The following is a 20,476-nucleotide window of genomic DNA, read 5'->3' as shown; positions in this document are numbered from 1 at the left end:
GAGGGAAAAGTGTGTGAGGGTAAAGTGTGTGAGGGTGAAGTTTGTGAGGGTAGTGTTTGTGAGTGTAAAGTGTGAGGATAAAGTGTGTGAGTGTAAAGTTTGTGAGGGTAGTGTTTGTGAGTGTAAAGTGTGGGGGTAAAGTGTGTGAGGGTAAAGTGTGTGAGGGTAAAGTGTGTGAGGGAAAAGTGTGGGAGGGTAAAGTGTGTGAGGGTGAAGTTTGTGAGGGTAGTGTTTGTGAGTGTAAAGTGTGAGGATAAAGTGTGTGAGGGTAGTGTTTGTGAGTGTAAAGTGTGAGGATAAAGTGTGTGAGGGTAAAGTCTGTGAGGGTAAAGTGTGTGAGGGTAAATTGTGTGAGGGTAAAATGTGTGAGGGTAAAATGTGTGAGGGTAAAGTTTGTGAGGGTAAAGTGTGAGGATAAAGTGTGTGAGGGTAAAGTCTACTGTATGCGGTATGTGTGTCGTGTGTGTGTACTGTATGCTGTGTCTCGTTTGTTTCTAATGTATGCGGTACGCGTGACGTGTGTGTCTAATATATGCGGTATGTTAGTCTTGTATGTCTAATGTGGCGTCGGAGTCTAACATGGGCCAGAGTCCAATACAATTCCCGTCAGAGCCTGAAAGAAACCCTTCCCTCTCACCATCGACCTTCCAATCTGTGGACTTCTCTAATTACTCTCAAAACAGACCCGGTTCTTCCGCCAAAGGACAGATAAAACCAGTCCTCAGCCTAAAACTATTTCAACACTCCTTCTCTACATTTGTATGTCTTTGCCCTACCTTTTAATTAAATCACCCAGCTAGTAGTAAGGAAAAAAAGGTTAAATAATAGCCTTACCGTTTAGAAGTAAGATAAAAAGGTTAAATGTTAAAAAAAAATATCAGTTAACCAAAAACAAAAGCATTACTTGTACTACATTAACAAAGTAAACATGGCAACTATTGGTCTATCGTCAACACAGCGGTAAAAAGTTAACGATCTGTCAACAACACACATCGCGAATTAGCTTGCATCGCGTGCAGTGAATTGGATTACATGATCGATGGAGACGAGATTACGGTGTAATTATCGTTAATTAATGAGTAGTTTTGTTGTTGAGACCATTTTTATTTCTTTTTGATCCTTGCACATTTTTTTTAAAACACATGCTTGGAGAGTAAAAAAATACTTTGTTAAATTAATAATATCAAGGACTCTAATGTTATCCTTGCGATAGCCCCTTCTACCAATAACTGTGTTTAGGTCATTTCAATGGTTCATTCCCTATATTTGCACAATACCTTTCAGCCAACCATTTCTTAAACTTAACTCTAACTCTGTTCATTTTGGTTTTAATCAGTAAGTATAAGGAAAAATAATTACTTGAATATACACCTTGGAAAATGTTTGAAAATGCATATCTTAAGTTAGTGAATTATGTATTTCACAAAGTTTTAAATTTGTTGATATACTGACTTAAAAGTAAGAACTTAGGTCAAAAACAGCCTACTGTTTTATTTTTCATGGTTTTTATTCCTCACTACAATCAACGGAGGCCGTACTACAGATCCTGTTAATGTTTTGATGCATCAACATCTCTTCCAAAAGACACATGGGGCAGATAAAGTAGAGTTCATCTGTTTCAAAGACCTTGGTATATGAAAGTATAGTGTAGTCAGTACTATGTCCAGCCGCCTTTACTTTCCCTAACGTGAGTCAGGTACCCATTCGAGCTGGGTGGACTCAGGGGCGTACAACAGACTCAGGCCCATGGGGTATTGTTTACGGTTAATTAAGGAATTTAATTAATGGAGAGATGTAGTGAGAATAGCTAAGCAGTTTGTCCCTAAAAGAAATGAACCCTTTCCCACAAAACAACAACAACAAACAAAACAACAATAGCATTACCTACAATCACCCACACCCTGTTATTTATTTTCATTCCCGTCGCATTTGGGTTTTGGCACCAGAAAGTAGGTCAACAGAAACTGACACTGTCAAGAGACCAAATTTGCTTTTAGCACGTCCCGTCCGTGTGTGTGTGTGGGGGGGGGGGGGGGGGTGAGGGGGGTTGGGGGTCAGTCAAGACAAGATGTTCAGTCCAGTTAAATGAGGTCAAATAATTATAGGGGGGGGGGGGGGCGGAGAAAGAAAACTGGACATTCGACATGGCCAGTGGAAAGGACGGATAATGGGATGGTGTTTCCTGAACCACGAGCGCTGTTAAGGGCTCCCTGTTTTTAATTGAGATGGCCTAGGGGCGTTGTACACATCTTGGTGATAGGGTGGGGGCCACGGCAGTGATAGGGTGGGGGGCCCTGGGGCTTGTGATAGGGTGGGGGCCCTGGGCCGTAGGTACACATCTTGGTGATAGGGTGGGGGCCCTGGGCTTGTGATAGAGTGGGGCCCTGGGGCGTAGGTACACATCTTGGTGATAGGGTGGGGACCCTGGGGCTTGTGATAGGGTGGGGGCCCTGGGGCTTGTGATAGGGTGGGGTCCAGTGACGTTGTACATATCTTGGTGATAGGGTGGGGGCCCTAGGCTTGTGATAGGGTGGGGGCCTGGGGCGTAGGTACACATCTTGGTGATAGAGTGGGGGCCCAGGGGCGTAGGTACACATCTTGGTGATAGGGTGGGGACCCTGGGGCTTGTCATAGGGTGGGGCCCCTGGGGCTTGTGATAGGGTGGGGGCCCAGTGACGTTGTACATATCTTGGTGATAGGGTGGGGGCCCTAGGCTTGGTGATAGAGTGGGGGCCCAGGGGCGTAGGTACACATCTTGGTGATAGGGTGAGTGCCCATGGGCGTAGGTACACATATTGGTGATAGGGTGGGTGCCCAGGGGCGTAGGTACACATCTTGATGACAGGGTGAGGGCCCAGGGGCGTAGACGCATATTTTGTTGACAGTATAAATGTGGCTGTGGGTGGGTGCAATAGGTAAAGATGTTGCATTAAATTTGACTAAGGATCTTGCTTACAATTTAACTAATACTATTACACGAGGTTTAGCTAAGAATTTTCATTCCATTATGTTTAGTTAGATTTAGAATCTAGATCCATGAAGTTTAACAAATAATATTCCATTAGTAGGGTTAAACTAAGAAGGTCCCATTATGTCAAACTAAAAAATACTGGCACAATTTCTTAAAAACAAAAAGACGAACACTATGAGGATAAAAAAAAATGGGGTTAATGTCAGAGGTTAGGAGATTATAAAATGATACGACGATAAAGAAAGAAAAACAAGAGCAACAATTAGGATAAGGCCGCAAAGAAAATGGGAGGTAAAAAAAAGGTTAAACGACCACGGGGAGGCTGGAGTGCCGGAGGGACGAGGAGAAAAAGAGGGGAGAAAAGGAGGGCAAAAAGAGGAGGGGAAAAAGGAGGGAAAAAAGAGGTAGAGAAAAAAAAACGCGAAATATGAAAAAGAAAGATAAGGAAATGATGCCCAGAAAGATGCCCCATCAACTACGACGTGTTGAAAGGAAAACAAGGTAATTAAAAAGTCTAGTGACAATTTTAGCGCAATTTCCTTATGTTATCTAAAAATAGCTCTGTCGTAGCGTAAATCAAGAGCAGGGTTAGTAAAACCATTGGTTAGTTATCAAAACGTTTTTTTATCAATTTTTTTCAGTATTTTACATGTTTTATTTACAATAGAGTTACATGACTAAAAACCATTGCGCGCCTACTGAACGTGATGGCGCAGCCATGGAACGCGATGGCGCAGCTATTGAACGTGATGACGCGTGTGGTGTGGTTGGAAAAAATGCCTACTAATTCGGTCCAAATTTTAATTAATTCAAAATTTTTTTTGTGACCGAACGAAAGGATATTTTTGAAAACTTTCTTCGGCAATATTGTTCTAAATTATAGCAGGAATCGATTGGTACATGTTTCAAGTCGCTTAGTGGTCTGGTTGCCGAGATATGGGCCAAAAACTGCTTTTTTTCGAGGTTTTTTGGCTTTTCTGGGAAATCCATGAAAGAAACCCGTAATTTTTATGGCCTATGTTCATCCTCGTAACTTGCTTAACATAATTGCTTTTGGAACTAGTCATCGATATTGCTTCGTTGAGGAGGAGATACGACTTAAAGCCCGGACACACATTCATCCATACATTCATTCATACATCCATACATTCATCCATCCATTCCCAGAAATGACGAGTTAATAAACGCAATTCCCCAGAATGGAAATTGCGCTAAAAATGGTTGTGTCTAGAATAAGAGGACGTTTGAATTAACGGGACCGCTAACTGAATTAGAGCTGGGATTGTAAGAAAATAATAGCCGGTCAAGCAATGTTTTAATACAATTAGTAAGTACTTTAAGGAAGTTAAAAACATTTAGGGTACTGGTTAGATCAGCGGTTCTTATACGGTGGTGATGGTAATCTTGGGAATTCCAGATTATATGGAGGCAGGGGGAGGGGGGGGGGGGTTAAAAAGAAATGAAAAAAATATAAATAGTTCACGGCATCAGAAAATGCGGGGGGAGGGGGGTATGGAAGAAGGAGGAGGAGGTAAAATAAAATCCCACGAAAGAACTTAATAATTAAATTTGTCATTTTCGCCAAATAGTCACACTATAAATATTTGCTCTAGTCCTCAAAAATGCCCTCGGCAATCAAAAACCTTGTCAGAAAACGAATACTTATATATATATATATATATATATATATATATATATATATATATATATATATATATATATATATATATATATATATAAATTGTCTCTACATTCATTTATTAACTTAAATGAAGTCAAGTAAAAAAGTTTAATGAATACCAGATCGAGCAAAATACACTATGGATAAGATAGGTGGGTAACGGTAACCTGTTGAACACAAGATGGAACTAAATATCCACCGATGCTGACAAGTGGGTGGTCTACTTGTTGAATATAAAACAATAATACAGAGCATTGTATCATGAATCTACTGTAGTGCCCCAACGACCCCCCAAAAAAATATCTCAAAGACGATTGATTGATAGATTGAAGATCGAACTAAATACACACCGAAGCAGAAGGATGGGTGGTCTTGTTGCTAAGTACAACAACGCTTCAAGTTTAGATTAACACAAATCAGCACATTGTAGACACTACAAAGCATCTCACCCCCCTCTCGAACAAAATCTACATGCCAATGTGCCGCAACTCCTAACACTCACAGCATTTGTTACCTCGGCTTTCCCCCCCCCCCCCCCCCCCGACATTTAACGTATCCAGCTGTTCACAAAAGAAAAAAAGAAAAAAAAATACCGACCCCCCCCCTACAAAACAAAGCATCAAAGACAGCAGACAGGTGAGCTTACCAATACAAAGGTAGTTTATTGTGTCAGTGTTGACACATGATTTACCTGGGATAAGTGTATCTGCTTCAACTTGAGAGATTAGGAAGATAAGACTAGGATGAAAAAAATCCTTTATAATCATAAGCTAAAATGTGTAAAAGATCTCATGAGAGACCAAAGCTTTTATTAAAGAAAGCATGTTTATAAGGTTGGGTCTTCAGGGGCGGATCTCGAATAAGAGGGTGGGTGAATTGGAATGGTGAAACCGACATCGACCTGTGAATTCAGAGGCGCTGTGGGTGTTGAGGGGCGCTGAATGTATTAAGGGGGCGTTGGCGGTATTGAGTGTTACTGGGGGTTTTGAGGGGACTTGGAGTATTGAGGGGACTGGGGGTATTGAGGGGCGCATGGGGTATTAAGTGGGCGTTGGAGGTATTGAGGGGTGCTGGGGGTATTGAGTGGGCGTTGGAGGTATTGAGGGGTGCTGGGGGTATTGAGGGGCGCTGGGGTACTGAGGGGCGTTGGACATATTGAGGGGTGCTGGTGATATTGAGGGGCGCTGGGGGCACTGGAGGTATTGAGGGTTGCTGTAGTGTAGTGAGGAGCTTAAGATTGTTGATTGGAGCTTAGTAGTGATGAAGGGTTTAAAAAACATAACAGGAAACAAGATTTTAAAAAATCACAATGACACTAATCAAATAAGTTTTTAAAATAAAATTTTCAGATTTTTAATAGGGATTCTAACACGTAATCATTTAAAAAAAAGATTTAAAAATTGGGCTAGACATCGGATATTAAAAAAAAAAAAACTGAAATAAGATTACTTCTACTGTTTTTGGGTTTCGTAATTATATATGAAAAAAAAAATTCATGCTGGTACTTAGACTTAACATTTTTACGGATGTATGAAATAAGGCAAACAATAGTTTGGGCGTGTTCTGTAGTAGCCTGCCTATCAAACAGTGTGTTAGTTGTAAGCTCTAGGTGTCTCGCAGCACAATATGTTGGTTATGTGACCGGCCGTAGAGTTTCTTGCTGAAATAAAACTTACGAGCCGGCCCGCGGCATAACATACGCCGCTATTTAGTTGTTTCTAATTTTCAATAATTCATAATTTGTGAATTCGACAGTACCAACGCTGACACTGAAAATATTTCTTTAAAACACTATAAGTAGCTCGTTAAGGACCATAACCCCCCCCCCCCCCTTCCTTCCCTCCCCCCCCCCACGTTTAAAATCGTTGGCTCTGCTTGTAAACATTTAGAGTGAACACATTTAGAGTGAACACAGCTCACTAAAACCATGTAGTGGTGGGGAGGTAGGGAGAGCGTTTGCAGCTTGTTTTCTAACGGCTCGAAGAGGAGAATTATATATATAGATACCCCCCCCCCCTTCCTTCCCTCCCCCCCTCCTCCCCCCCCTACGTTTAAAATCGTTGGCTCTGCTTGTAAACATTTAGAGTGAACACAGCTCACTAAAACCATGTAGGGGTGGGGAGGTAGGGAGAGCGTTTGCAGCTTGTTTTCTAACGGCTCGAAGAAGAGAATTATATATATAGATATAACGATAAGGTTGTGTTCAAACGCTGTAAGTAGTAGTACTTAATTAGGCAGGAACTATAGAACGTTTAGATTAAGAGCCCTATATTATATATATCTATATCTATATATCTCTCCACTGGAGATGTATGGTTGCAGCCCTTTGCTCCACAGGGGCCACAAAGGAATGATGATGATGATGATATATCTCTCTCTATATATAAATAAAAATAAATAAATACATACATATATATATATATATATATATATATATATATATATATATATATATATATATATATATATATATATATATATATATAAAATTAAGTTATATATATATATATATATATATATATATATAAAATTAAGTAATATATATATATATATATATATATATATATATATATATATATATATATATATATATATGTGTGTGTATATATGTGTGTATGTATGTATGTGTTTGTATGGTATGTATGTTGTATGTTAATATAAATAAATAAATAAATATATATATATATATATATATATATGCCCCATATATATAACACACTGATATAAATAAATAAATCTATATGCGTATAAATAGAAACAGAAATCCCTCAATTGCATTAGATGCTGTCAGTTATGCCCCTTAGCCACAAAAGAGCACTAAATTACCACCATCTATTCCATTATTATCTGCCCTTGGCGAGGCAGCAGGCCGTGGATAAGGTGCCAATCACAACAAGACCCAGTAGCTTCGGGAAGACCCACAAAGAAAAAAAAAGGTTCTTGTTTTCTCGGTTGGATATGAGCCACAGGGAGTAGGGTGGGGGGGGGGGGGGGGGGGCGGGGTATAAAGGGGGGGGGGGGGGTAAGGCTGTGATAAAGGTTTTTTGATTTGGAAAGTAGCAGGGGGGGGGGGGTGGGAACTATTAGAACTCTGAGCCAGAACCCAAATATAAAAATGAAAGATGGTTAAAAAACCAAAACAACAAAATAACAACAAACGGAGCATCAACAGTATCAGAAACTAAAAAAGGGACGTTTTACGTCTAAGTCGGTCAATAGTGTAACGGAGCTGTCTTTCTCTAAGGAGATTCCCACATTTATAGCTGACAGGGGAATGGCAGCTAAGAGGGTGGGATAAGTGGAGGGCGGAGGTGGGAAGTGGGTTAGGAGTTGGCAGGAAGAAAAAATATCCCGACAGCTAATCAAATAGTGTGTGTAATAGTACGCGGTGAAAATATCACCAGCGCCAACATTGAGATATCTGGTGAATAGTGTGGCGCCGTACTTGGTTTATTAAATATATTTTGAAACGCTTTGTTGGATGTTTGTAACAGGGTGGTTAGATTAAGAACAGCTGGCCGATTTTTGACTGCTACAAGGGATACCAGAAGAAACATATCAAAGGACCGATGTTTTGGTTATTAGAAGATCAAGTGGAGTTTGGTGGTCCAGGGTTGGAGCGAGCGATTAATAACCCAAACATTTCCGGTTCGATTCCTTTCTTCAGTCTATAGAACGTCCCAATGCCAATTCGTAAAGGACGTCTATCTGATTTAGGTAAAGACATTGGAACAATTTTTAGTAATTTGCTGCGGCAAAATAAACTCATGCTTTATGGGCAATGATGTACCAACACAGTACTTTAAACGTTAAAAGTATCACGTACACCAGGAAAAGTAGAGTTAGGCTCCCAGAAAAATGCGCAATCGCAAAACTACGCAAAGGAAAATTGCGTATACAGAAAATATGCGCAAATACAAACTAATTATACGATTACACTTTAATTTTGTCATATTCCGTTGAAATATGTTTTATTATGTTACAATTTACATGTAGTCACTCTTTGTTAATGTCTATAAAAGCTCGACTTAAGAATACAAAAATGCCCTTGCGCACTTTTTTTGTGCGCAGTTTTCTCTTGCGCATCTTTCCGGTCACCGTAGAGTTTACGTGATTAAAACTACATATCATTTTTCTATGGTGGAAAGACTGTTATACCTTGAATATTTTTTACGCATAAAAACAGTAACTCACCACGAAAAAAAATGAAGTAGGGTTAATAAAAAAAAGTATTCATTTGGCTCGTTTTAAGTATCTGTATAAAAAAATACATGTTTTCGAAAAAAAAAAACACCAAAAAAAAAAAAAAAAAAAAAAAAAACAACAAACAACAAAAAATGAATAAATAAAAAAATAAAAAAAAACAAACAGATTTACTTTAGGAATCCAGCGACATCGTCAACATAAAAAATACGGTACCAACGAGAAAACTAGTGACCTAATGGGAAAGCCAAATTCAAACAAGATACTTTCTGAGATTGTTAAATAATTAAAGATCATAATTCGCCAACTGAAATACCATGCCATCTCAAAAAATAAAAAAAAAATATAACAAATACACAAAAAAAACCAAACAAAACAAAACATATCCGGCATCAACTATAAAAAAAAAACCGCCGAGTTCAAACATGGCCAATTTCGAACAAACTTTGACAAGAGCGGACCGCGAGATTATACAGGACTAAAGTGTGGGGGTGGGGGTACATCACAAGTCATTAGCCAGAAAAACAAACTCATTAGCCGGCCTGTCATCTTTAAGTGAGACAAACGGGCAAGGACGGACCGGCCGGTCGACCCACAGACCCCCGGGTCAAGTGTTTTGTAGGATGTATGGATTGGTTTGGTACAACATAAGTGCAGTGTTTTAGTACTTCAACATCATCAGTAGATTGTGCTTTAGTACATCAACATCATCAGTACATTGTGTTTTAGTACATCAACATCATCAGTACATTGTGTTTTAGTACATCAACATCATCAGTAGATTGTGTTTTAGTACACCAACATCATCAGTACATTGTGTTTTAGTACACCAACATCATCAGTACAGTGTGTTTTAGTACTTCAACATCATCAGTACCTTGTGTTTTAGTACTTCAACATCATCAGTACATTGTGTTTTAGTACTAAAACATCAGAACATTGTGTTTTAGTAGTACTCTAACATCATCAGTAGATTGTGTTTAAGTACATCAACATCATCAGTACAATGTGTTTAAGTACTTCAACATCATCAGTACATTGTGTTTAAGTACATCAACATCATCAGTACAATGTGTTTTAGTACATCAACATCATCAGTACATTGTGTTTTAGTACTAAAACATCAGAACATTGTGTTTTAGTAGTACTTTAACATCATCAGTACATTGTGTTTAAGTACTTCAACATCATCAGTACAATGTGTTTTAGTAAATCAACATCATCAGTACAATGTGTTTCAGTACATCAACATCATCAGTACAATGTGTTTCAGTACATCAACATCATCAGTACAATGTGTTTCAGTACATCAACATCATCAGTACAATGTGTTTCAGTACATCAACATCATCAGTACAATGTGTTTCAGTACATCAACATCATCAGTACAATGTGTTTCAGTACATCAACATCATCAGTACAATGTGTTTCAGACTTCAACATCATCAGTGCATTGTGTTTCAGTACTTCAACATCATCAGTACAATGTGTTTCAGTACTTCAACATCATCAGTACAATGTGTTTAGGTACTAAAACATCATCAGTACAATGTGTTTCAGACTTCAACATCATCAGTACAATGTGTTTCAGTACTTCAACATCATCAGTACAATGTGTTTCAGTACTTCAACATCATCAGTACAATGTGTTTCAGTACTTCAACATCATCAGTACAATGTGTTTCAGTACTTCAACATCATCAGTACAATGTGTTTCAGTACTTCAACATCATCAGTACAATGTGTTTCAGTACATCAACATCATCAGTACAATGTGTTTCAGTACTTCAACATCATCAGTGCAATGTGTTTCAGTACTTCAACATCATCAGTACAATGTGTTTCAGTACTTCAACATCATCAGTACAATGTGTTTCAGTACATCAACAGCATCAGTACAATGTGTTTTAGTACTTCAACATCATCAGTGCATTGTGTTTCAGTACTTCAACATCATCAGTACAATGTGTTTTAGTACTTCAACATCATCAGTAGATTGTGTTTCAGTACTTCAACATCATCAGTAGATTGTGTTTCAGTACATCAACATCATCAGTACAATGTGTTTTAGTACTTCAACATCATCAGTAGATTGTGTTTCAGTACTTCAACATCATCAGTAGATTGTGTTTCAGTACATCAACATCATCAGTACAATGTGTTTTAGTACTTCAACATCATCAGTAGATTGTGTTTCAGTACTTCAACATCATCAGTAGATTGTGTTTCAGTACATCAACATCATCAGTACAATGTGTTTTAGTACTTTAACATCATCAGTACAATGTGTTTCAGTACATCAACATCATCAGTACAATGTGTTTCAGTACATCAACATCATCAGTACAATGTGTTTTAGTACTTCAACATCATCAGTGCAATGTGTTTCAGTACTTCAACATCATCAGTACAATGTGTTTCAGTACTTCAACATCATCAGTACAATGTGTTTCAGTACTTCAACATCATCAGTACAATGTGTTTCAGTACTTCAACATCATCAGTACAATGTGTTTCAGTACATCAACATCATCAGTACAATGTGTTTCAGTACTTCAACATCATCAGTACAATGTGTTTCAGTACTTCAACATCATCAGTGCAATGTGTTTCAGTACTTCAACATCATCAGTACAATGTGTTTCAGTACTTCAACATCATCAGTACAATGTGTTTTAGTACATCAACATCATCAGTACAATGTGTTTCAGTACTTCAACATCATCAGTACAATGTGTTTTAGTACTTTAAATCGAACGTAAAGTCCTGTGTTATCTCGAAGGGTTGCTGTCCCCAGCTAGTGACCCCGTCCTCCCACGTATCCGGGAACCGTACACGGGACTATCAAGGTAGAAGTTGTGCGCTCTACTACCTGACCACATCCATACCACAGTAGAATCAAAAGTACTAGGTATTTCGTGAACACAACATACAACATATCAAGACTTCAAGATTATTGTGGCATTTCGCTCAAGGGGAGATATATTAAGTGAGGCAGAGAGAGAGAGAGAGAGATAGATAGATAGATAAAGAGAGAGAGAGAGCGAGAGAGAGCTCCACCATCCACCAACTGGACCACCAACTAGACCACCATCTGGACCACCAACTAGACCTACAACTAGACCACCAACTAGACCAACAATTGGACCACCAACTGGACCACCAACCAGACCACCAACTAGACCACCAACTGGACCACAGTCTGCACATTCGATTTCAAGCACCACCCACACGACCCCCCACTTTCTCTACTCACTTACTCAATAATTTAACGTGACAGATCACTTTTTGACAATTCCACGGCGTGACCTAGTGACCCCCCCCCCCCCATAGCTAACATGTAGCACCATTCTGATTCTCTGACCGCCATTTCGACTACCTCGACCTTGCTCTGGGGACGGAAACTTTAGAGACTATAATCTACTGGTCGAATTTCCGGTTCCTAACCGAAACTATGGCTGTATTGTAAACTAGTCTTTATTGCGGAAATTACAAAAATGACAGCTAAAATTATACTAGTATTTGAAATATACTCAAGACACCAGGTTTAGAAATAGAACTCAAGGGCGATTCATCTTCGCATTGATCAACCTTCGGGGGCCATCTTGTTTGTCTAAAGCCCGGATGTAGAGCGAAGAAGATTGGGTGTAGTGCTAGCAACCTTACCCCGTAAAACAAAAAGCAGTAAACGCATTGTACTAACAAGTGCTTGGGAACGAAGATGTATTTCTAGTAGAGATTATGATGTGTAAGCGAAAGCCTTCGGGATCTATGCGAGCCAACAAATCTACCAAAGGCTAAGCAAAATTACTATTCGGAAAAAAATAAAATAATAATAGGGCTGGTAAGTAGGTCACCAACCAGCTCTACGGCTCATGCAGGTTTTATTGAGCCGTAGAACTGTGTGGTGACCTACTTACAAGCCCTATTAAAAACAAACAAACAATAAAACAACAACAACAAATAAATACCAACAAACAAATGTCATCTACGAAATTGCCACGCACACCGGAAACCAAATTAGCACACGAACTATTCCAAAAAAACCAAAACAAAAAAAAAACACACACACCAAACAAACCTATTGAGTATAAATTGGACACACCTTACGCAAACCAACAAAAAAACTTCCACGGACAAACATTACATTGGAAAACCCTAAGGAAAAGAGGAAAGTAGGTAGGCCGAAATAAACTTGTCAGTGTAGCACAATCAGTTGGAATTTTACGGACCGAGCTTGGGTGATTATAGCCCAACACTAAGTAACATGGAAATGTTGCGTCCCTGTGGTGCTCGGAACAGTGTTTCTTTCAATTATTTCTCCCCCCCCCCCCTCCCCTTCTCCCCCGAAAAAGAGTCAACTGCTCCCCCCCCACCCCGAACAAAATGGAATTTATATAGAAAATATATACTTTTAACTGTGCCCTCCCCCGGAATTTTTAGTCCGCCCCCTGGAAATTTTAGTATCTCTCTCTCCCTCCTCCGAAAATCTCAAAAGGTCTGGAAGAATCACTGGCTGGGAAAGGGATCCACAGGAATTATAATGATACCGGGAGCAAAAATAACGAAACAGCGACACATTAGTTAAAAAAAAAAAACAACCTCGCTGAATTTCTATTCAGAGGCGTAGCGACCCTTCCCGGCGACAGGGGACAAACTTTTCGATTTGCACCCCCCCTCGAGATTTCCATTTGCACCCCCCCTCGAGATTTCCATTTGCACCCCCCCTCGAGATTTCCATTTGCACCCCCCCCTCAAACTTTCGATTTGCACCCCCCTCAACCTTTCAATTTATATTTACAACCCATTTTGGCGCCCCCTAAGGTCGGCGCCCGGGGACATATTGTCCCCCCGCCCCCCCCCCCCCCTCGCTACTGTTTCTATTAAAATTGTACCCTCGGAAAAGTGTGAGCTTAAAATATTCAACACCCCGGCAAATGCACTACGATCCGTCAGTTGCCGTCGAGGATATAAACACAGTTTGTGTTAAAATAGAAACGTTTTTCTGGTAGAAAAATGGCGGGGGTCCCTGAGCTTAACCCGGAAGCATTACCCACATTTGCATACGGTCTAAATACAAAAAATAACCCAAGGGAGGGTGGGGAAATTCAAGGAAACGATCAGCAGGAGTGGGGTCAGCAAGGGGGTCAAGGCCAAGGTTGCCGCGCGCTGTGTTTATCTTGTCGTCTGCGCCCACGTCGACAAATGTACATTCGTCATTTACATAAACTCGTGATGACGTCATCCGTGCCGTGATCTCAGGGGGTAGAGGAGGGAAGCTATCTGTCTGTCTGTCTGTCTGTCTATCTGTCTATCTATCTATCTAATCTATCTATCTATCTATCTATCTATCTATCTATCTATCTATCTATCTATCTATCTATCTATCTATCTATCTATCTATCTATCTATCTATCTATCTATCTATCTATCTATCTATCTATCTATCTATCTATCTATCTATCTATCTATCTATCTATCTATCTATCTATCTATCTATCTATCTATCTATCTATCTATCTATCTATCTATCTATCTATCTATCTATCTATCTATCTATCTATCTATCTATCTATCTATCTATCTCTCTCTCTCTATATCTATCTATCTATCTATCTGTCTATCTGTCTGTCTGTCTGTCTATGTATGCATGTATGTATGTATGTATGCATGTATGTATGTATGTATGTATGTATGTATGTATGTATGTATGTATGTATGTATGTATGTATGTATGTATGTATGTATGTATGTATGTATGTAGGTATGTATGTAGGTATGTATTTATGCATGTTGTGTTATGTTGAATGTATGTATGCATGTATGTATGTATGTTTCCGGATAAATCTACCAATCGACAGCGAGACATTCGATAAAATAAAATGTGAGTTTAGCCTAGTATTCTCAAGGCATCGACGGGTCTAGGGTGGTGGTGGTGGTGTGTGTGTGTGTGTGTGGGGGGGGGGGGGTGTTAGCTTTTATAATGTTTATGTGTACGTTTCATCCGAATGAACAAAAATTCTTCCGGATAAACATGCTTTCTACCGGCCGAACTTACTTTCTTCCGGTCAAACCCAATTTCTTCCGGTGAATCTTACTTTCTACTGCACGTATTTTTTCTTCCGTCCAGACTTACTTTCTTCCCGTAGGTCCAGGGACTGCACAGTATCTTGTATAGACAACGCCCTCTCATGACCCCCACACACAGACTGTCCCCTGCCCGTACCCTCCTCACTAGTTGTTTCCTTCATCTGTAGAAAAAAAACAAGAAAAATTATACACATCTACAATGTAGTAAAATATTGGCGAAAAAAAAAAAGCAACTTGAAAATTAGTGGTTAAGATGCTAAACCGAAAAGTCTCGAGTTCGAACCCTCGGTCAGATGAGGCTCGTTAGCTGGGGACAGCCACTCTTCTAGGAGAGATAACTCCAAAATCAAACTGCTGCCTTGTAGTTTGTTCTTGGTTGAACAAAGGCTATGGAAGCTATTCCAAGGCCTCAACGGCGCATAACCAGTTGACACGTATGCCTAATTGTGTAGAAGGGGATCCCTTCCAACACTATTATTATTATTATTATTCATCACTCAAATAAAAGTATTTATCAAACAAATGGAAGTATTCATCAACCGAAATGAAATATTCATCAGCCAAATAAAGGTATTCATCTTCCAAATAAAAGTAATCATCAGATAAATAAAAGTATTCATCAACCAAGTAAAAGTATTCATCAACCAAATAAAAGTATTCATCAACCAAATAAAAGTATTCATCAACCAAATGAAAGTAATCATCAGATAAATAAAAGTATTCACCAACCAAATAAAAGTATTCATCAGTCAAGTAAAAATATTCACCACACACATACATTTAAGAAGGATTTGTCAGCCAGATTTAAGTCTTCAAAAAATCGTCTTTTAACCAGCTGTCAAGAGACTCATTAAAACATTTATCTGCTACAATGATAGACCGCTACTATCAGATACCCATATAATGATGGGTCGCTACTTCATCGGATACCCAACATGACGTATCTAGATACACTTTATCATAGAGTACTAAAGCACCAAATCTATAGCGTATTGACTCCCAGCACTTTAAGGTGGGTGGGGAATCAACTCCCCCCCCCCACACACCGACAACAGTGCAGTGTGTCATCTCATCAGTCAAGGCGTCTCTCCGAGAAGGTCGGGTCGGGTGACACAGGGTGCTCCCAAATCGATGTCCGGGCAATTTCTCACGCGGGGGGCCGTGACGTCAAAGATTGAGGTGACCAAAAAAATCTGGTCTCGTTAGATTGGGGGCGTCAACAGGGAGTGCACTTTGTTGGCGCAATTATTTAGGGGAGTACAGCGCATTTATTTAGGGGAGTACAGCGCATTTATTTAGGGAAATACGGCGCATTTATTTAGGGGAGTACGTCGCATTTATTTAGGGGAGTACGTCGCATTTATTTAGGGGAGTACGTCGCATTTATTTAGGGGGAGTATGGCGCATTTATTTAGGGGAGTACGTCGCATTTATTTAGGGGAGTACGGCGCATTTATTTAGGGGAGTACGGCGCATTTATTTAGGGAAATACGGCGCATTTATTTAGGGGAGTACGGCGCATTTATTTAGGGGAGTACGGCGCATTTATTTAGGGAAATACGGCTCATTTATTTAGGGGAGTGCGGCGCATTTATTTAGGGGAGTACGGCGCATTTATTTAGGGGAGTACAGCGCATTTATTTAGGGAAATACGGCGCATTTATTTAGGGGAGTACGGCGCATTTATTTAGGGGAGTACGGCGCATTTATTTAGGGAAGTACGGCGCATTTATTTAGGGGGAGGATGGCGCATTTATTTAGGTGAGTACGGTTCATTTATTTAGCGGGAGTACGGCGCATTTTTTTAGGGGAGTACGTCGCATTTATTTAGTGGAATACGACGAATTTATTTAGTGGAATACGATGCATTTATTTAGTGGAAAATGGCGCATTTATTTAGGGGAGTACGGCTGATTAATTTAGTAATTTTTGAAGAACAGCTCATTTATTAAGGGAAGAACAGCTGATTTATTTAAGGACAAAGCGGCTTATTTATAAAGAAAGAACGGCTCATAACAGACACAACGCCACACCGTTAAAAAAATTCGGCTTAACTTCTCTTTTAACACGTTTTTCTTAACTCAGCTTCGCGTTTGTTTGTTTGTTTGGATGTTTGTTGTTAAAATTGACATCGAAAATTAGCCCACTTCTGATTGCTCTATAGACCTGAAATTTGGCATGCATGCTACTTTCGCCTAACAATTTCAGATGCAATCATAAAAACTAGCAATTAGTGACCGTAATTAGCTTAATTTAATTACGCCCCAAGGACCATAAAATTGAGGACATGATTTCTAAAGATACCGACAAGACTGGAGGCCTATTGACCCAGTTACTTCGGCCCCCAATCGATGTGAGCGCGCTGGCCGTGATCGTATAGTGGTTAGTACTTCGCGTTGTGGCCGCGACAACCCAGGTTCGAATCCTGGTCGCTCAAGTTTTTAGTCCGTGTATTTATAAACACTTTTTTAAAAACCACGTTTTTCATGTGTAGCAACGGACTAAAAAGAAGAAAATAAAATACTTAAAAAAACTTTTTAAAAAACCACGTTTTTCTTGTGGACTAAAAGGTAGAAAATAAAATTTTCTTTTGTGCTTCCTCGAGCTGTGCAGGTTCTTGTGATGACTGACAAAAAACGTAGGTCGGGCAGATGGGTCGGGAAATTTGATGGTGAACGTACCCACGTTTTTTGTCAGTCATCACAAGAACCTGCACAGCTCGAGGAAGCACAAAAGAAAATTTTATTTTCTACCTTTTAGTCCACAAGAAAAACGTGGTTTTTTAAAAAGTTTTTTTTAAGTATTTTATTAGAAGACTGACTCAGTGTCGGTCGGCTCATTTTCAAAGAAGGTAATTTCATTAGTTTTTGATAGATTACTCTCATTTTCTTGGGGATAATTTCTTACCTATTTTTAAAGTGGTAATTGTTCTTAATAGGAGGAGAATATCTAAGTCCACACTGCCCTGATAGGCACCCAACTCACGTTAGGTAAAATAAAGGCGGTTGGGCACAGTGTTGACCATACTATCACTTCATATGCCGAGGTCTCTGAAACAGGTGAATTCTACTTCATCTGCCCCATGTTTCAATCTTGAGCACGAACGGGCAAATACAATGATGGTGACATGAATTAGGTTTGGAGAAAGCAGCCCATAAAATAATTATAATGGGGGTTGAGCTCAAATGTTAATAAAAGAGATATCGTTGCATACCAGAATCTCAAGCTTACATTCATAACCTATCTAGCTAGAAAACTATTGAGTTTTAATCCCTGGGCAGAGGAGGCTCGATAGCTGGGGACAGCAACTATTCTAGGAGAGACAACTCTAAAAGCAAACAACTGCTGATTTGTAGTTTGTTCTTGGTTGGACAAAGGCTATGGAAGCAAATCCAAAAAGTAAAGCAGGCTGAAATCGGAGTCAATGGCCTCAATGGCGCATAACAAGTTGAGCCGTAATACTCAATTGTGTTGGAGGGAATTCCTTTCTAACATAAAAAAAAAAAATTAAGAACGAAAAAGAAGAAAGAAGAAGAAACTACATAACCTTTTATGCCAACAGGAGTTTGGTTTTGGAGAAAGCAGCTGCATAAAATAGTGAGGTTAAGCCGTTAAGCCGTAAATGTTGACAAGACAGATATCGTTGCATACCAGAATCTTCAGCTTTCATTCACAAACTTTCATACTATATAACCTTACGAGCCGACACGCGGCGTATCATACGCCGCTATTTTGTTGTTTTTTCTACTTTTCAGTAATTGATAATTTGCTTTAAAAAACTAAAACCCTCCTTTCCCCCAACCTCCCCCCTCCTCGTGATAGCAGCCTCGTCTTAGTTACCTCCCCTAAGTTTAAAATAGTTTCAAACTAAATTATCTGCCCCTAATAGCCGTCACTAAACCCGTCTCTACGCTTGTAAACATATAGCGTGAACCACAGCTCACCAGACCATGTGGGTATGGGGGGGGATAATAGAGATATGCCTATATAGTAGTATAGAGGAAGGGAGGGGACTGCTAGGCGCGCTTACAGCTTGTTTTCTAGCGTCTCCCAGAAGAGAATTATATATATAGATACAAACCTCAACATCTCTACATAAAACATCGACCTCTTTACACGTATACATAAAACTGCAAAATGTCTACTTTTCTAAAAAAAAACATCATTCGACCTCTCTTTACTTATAAACATAGCAATTTCAACAGCGCATTAACTTTAGAACAAAAAAAAAGGTAAGCCCTTGTCTAACACGTCAAGCGGGGAAAAAAAAATGCTGAAAATATTTGTCGAAACGATTTTTTTTTATACAAAGCGCAAGACGAATGAAACGTAAATCCGAGGAATTTTAGCTTTACGTCCAGACCGCTAAAGATATTGAACTTTATTGATTTTTGAATTGATGAAACAAAAAAAAAAGATCCAGTCCCTTTGCATTTTCAATACATCGATAAAAAACAGATTTAAAGGGGGGAAACAAAGGGGGGGGGGGTTGTTTTCATAAATTATATAGGAATGCATGAGTTAAATTTTTAAAATTATTATCCAAGGATTTAACCCGTAATGCTTTAAAAAAAGGGTAAGTTAAAAATATTTTAAAGTAGACAAAGTTAAAAAAAAGAAATTAGTTAAAAATGTGTAATTACTTTCCGAGCAATCACATGGACGGAGATTGCTGGCATCAAATAAGCAATCTGGTTCGGCGTTCATTATTTCAATCGTGAAAAAAAAATAGATTGCTAATTTTTTTTATTATACACTCATGACGCCATAAATATTTAATCTTTTCCTTATATATTCTCCGGTGAGAAAATGTGAGATGAACTTTTCCCGAAGAGGTGATGTGCGTGAGTGTGTGTGTGTGGGGGGGGGAAAGGCTGTGTGGGCGTAGTGGTGTGTGGGATAGTAGTGTGTGTGTATGTGTGGTAAGGATGTGTGTGGAAAGGCGGTGTGGACGTAGTGGTAGTGTGTAGGGGGGAATGTGGTATGGAAGTATAGATATGTGTGTGGGAAAGGGTGTCAGGAAGTGAAGTGTGTATGTGTGGGGGTGTGTGGAAGTTAGGTGTATGTGTGTGGGTGATGTAAGTGTGTGTGTGTGTGGGGGGGGGGGGGAGGGGATGTGGAGGTAAGGGTGTGTTTACGTTAACAAACGTGAGCACTTCATACAAACACCACTGAAACAAATCAGTGCGTACAGGCAGAGTTGATCTCAGGCACCTCCCCCGGGGCACGTCCAACCCTCCCCCCCCCCCCCGAGCACGTATACAGCTCACCCGGAGCACGTCCACAGTTCCTCCTTACGATATATATATATATATATACATATATATATATATATATATATATATATATATATATATATATATATATATATATATATATATATATATATATATATATATATATATATATATATATATTGCGAATTTATACTTTAACCAGTCCATGGACATTTTAAAAGTCCCCCCCCCACTTCCCATGAAAAAAAAATGTCTGAAAGAGTACAAGCTCATGCAATAAAACCCCATCTAAAG

The 20,476-nt window shown here is 39.3% G+C and overlaps 1 protein-coding gene across 1 annotated transcript in view; it reads right to left on the bottom strand.

The window, feature by feature from the left end:
- The window catches only part of LOC131951811 (ATP-dependent DNA helicase Q4-like), an 83,298-nt gene that overhangs the window by 29,536 nt on the left and 33,286 nt on the right, over nucleotides 1-20,476 (bottom strand). Inside the window, exon 3 of the mRNA XM_059314212.1 lies at nucleotides 14,992-15,106. Within this exon, the coding sequence (XP_059170195.1) occupies nucleotides 14,992-15,106 (115 nt within the window). The remainder of the gene's footprint in view (nucleotides 1-14,991; nucleotides 15,107-20,476) is intronic.

The sequence above is a fragment of the Physella acuta genome, unplaced genomic scaffold (genome assembly GCF_028476545.2).
Source record: "Physella acuta isolate Inbredline_101_S28 unplaced genomic scaffold, ASM2847654v3 ptg000830l, whole genome shotgun sequence".
In the NCBI taxonomy this organism is placed as follows: domain Eukaryota; kingdom Metazoa; phylum Mollusca; class Gastropoda; family Physidae; genus Physella; species Physella acuta.
Note: the sequence above shows the minus strand (reverse complement) of the source record. Positions and strands in the feature narration are given on the sequence as shown.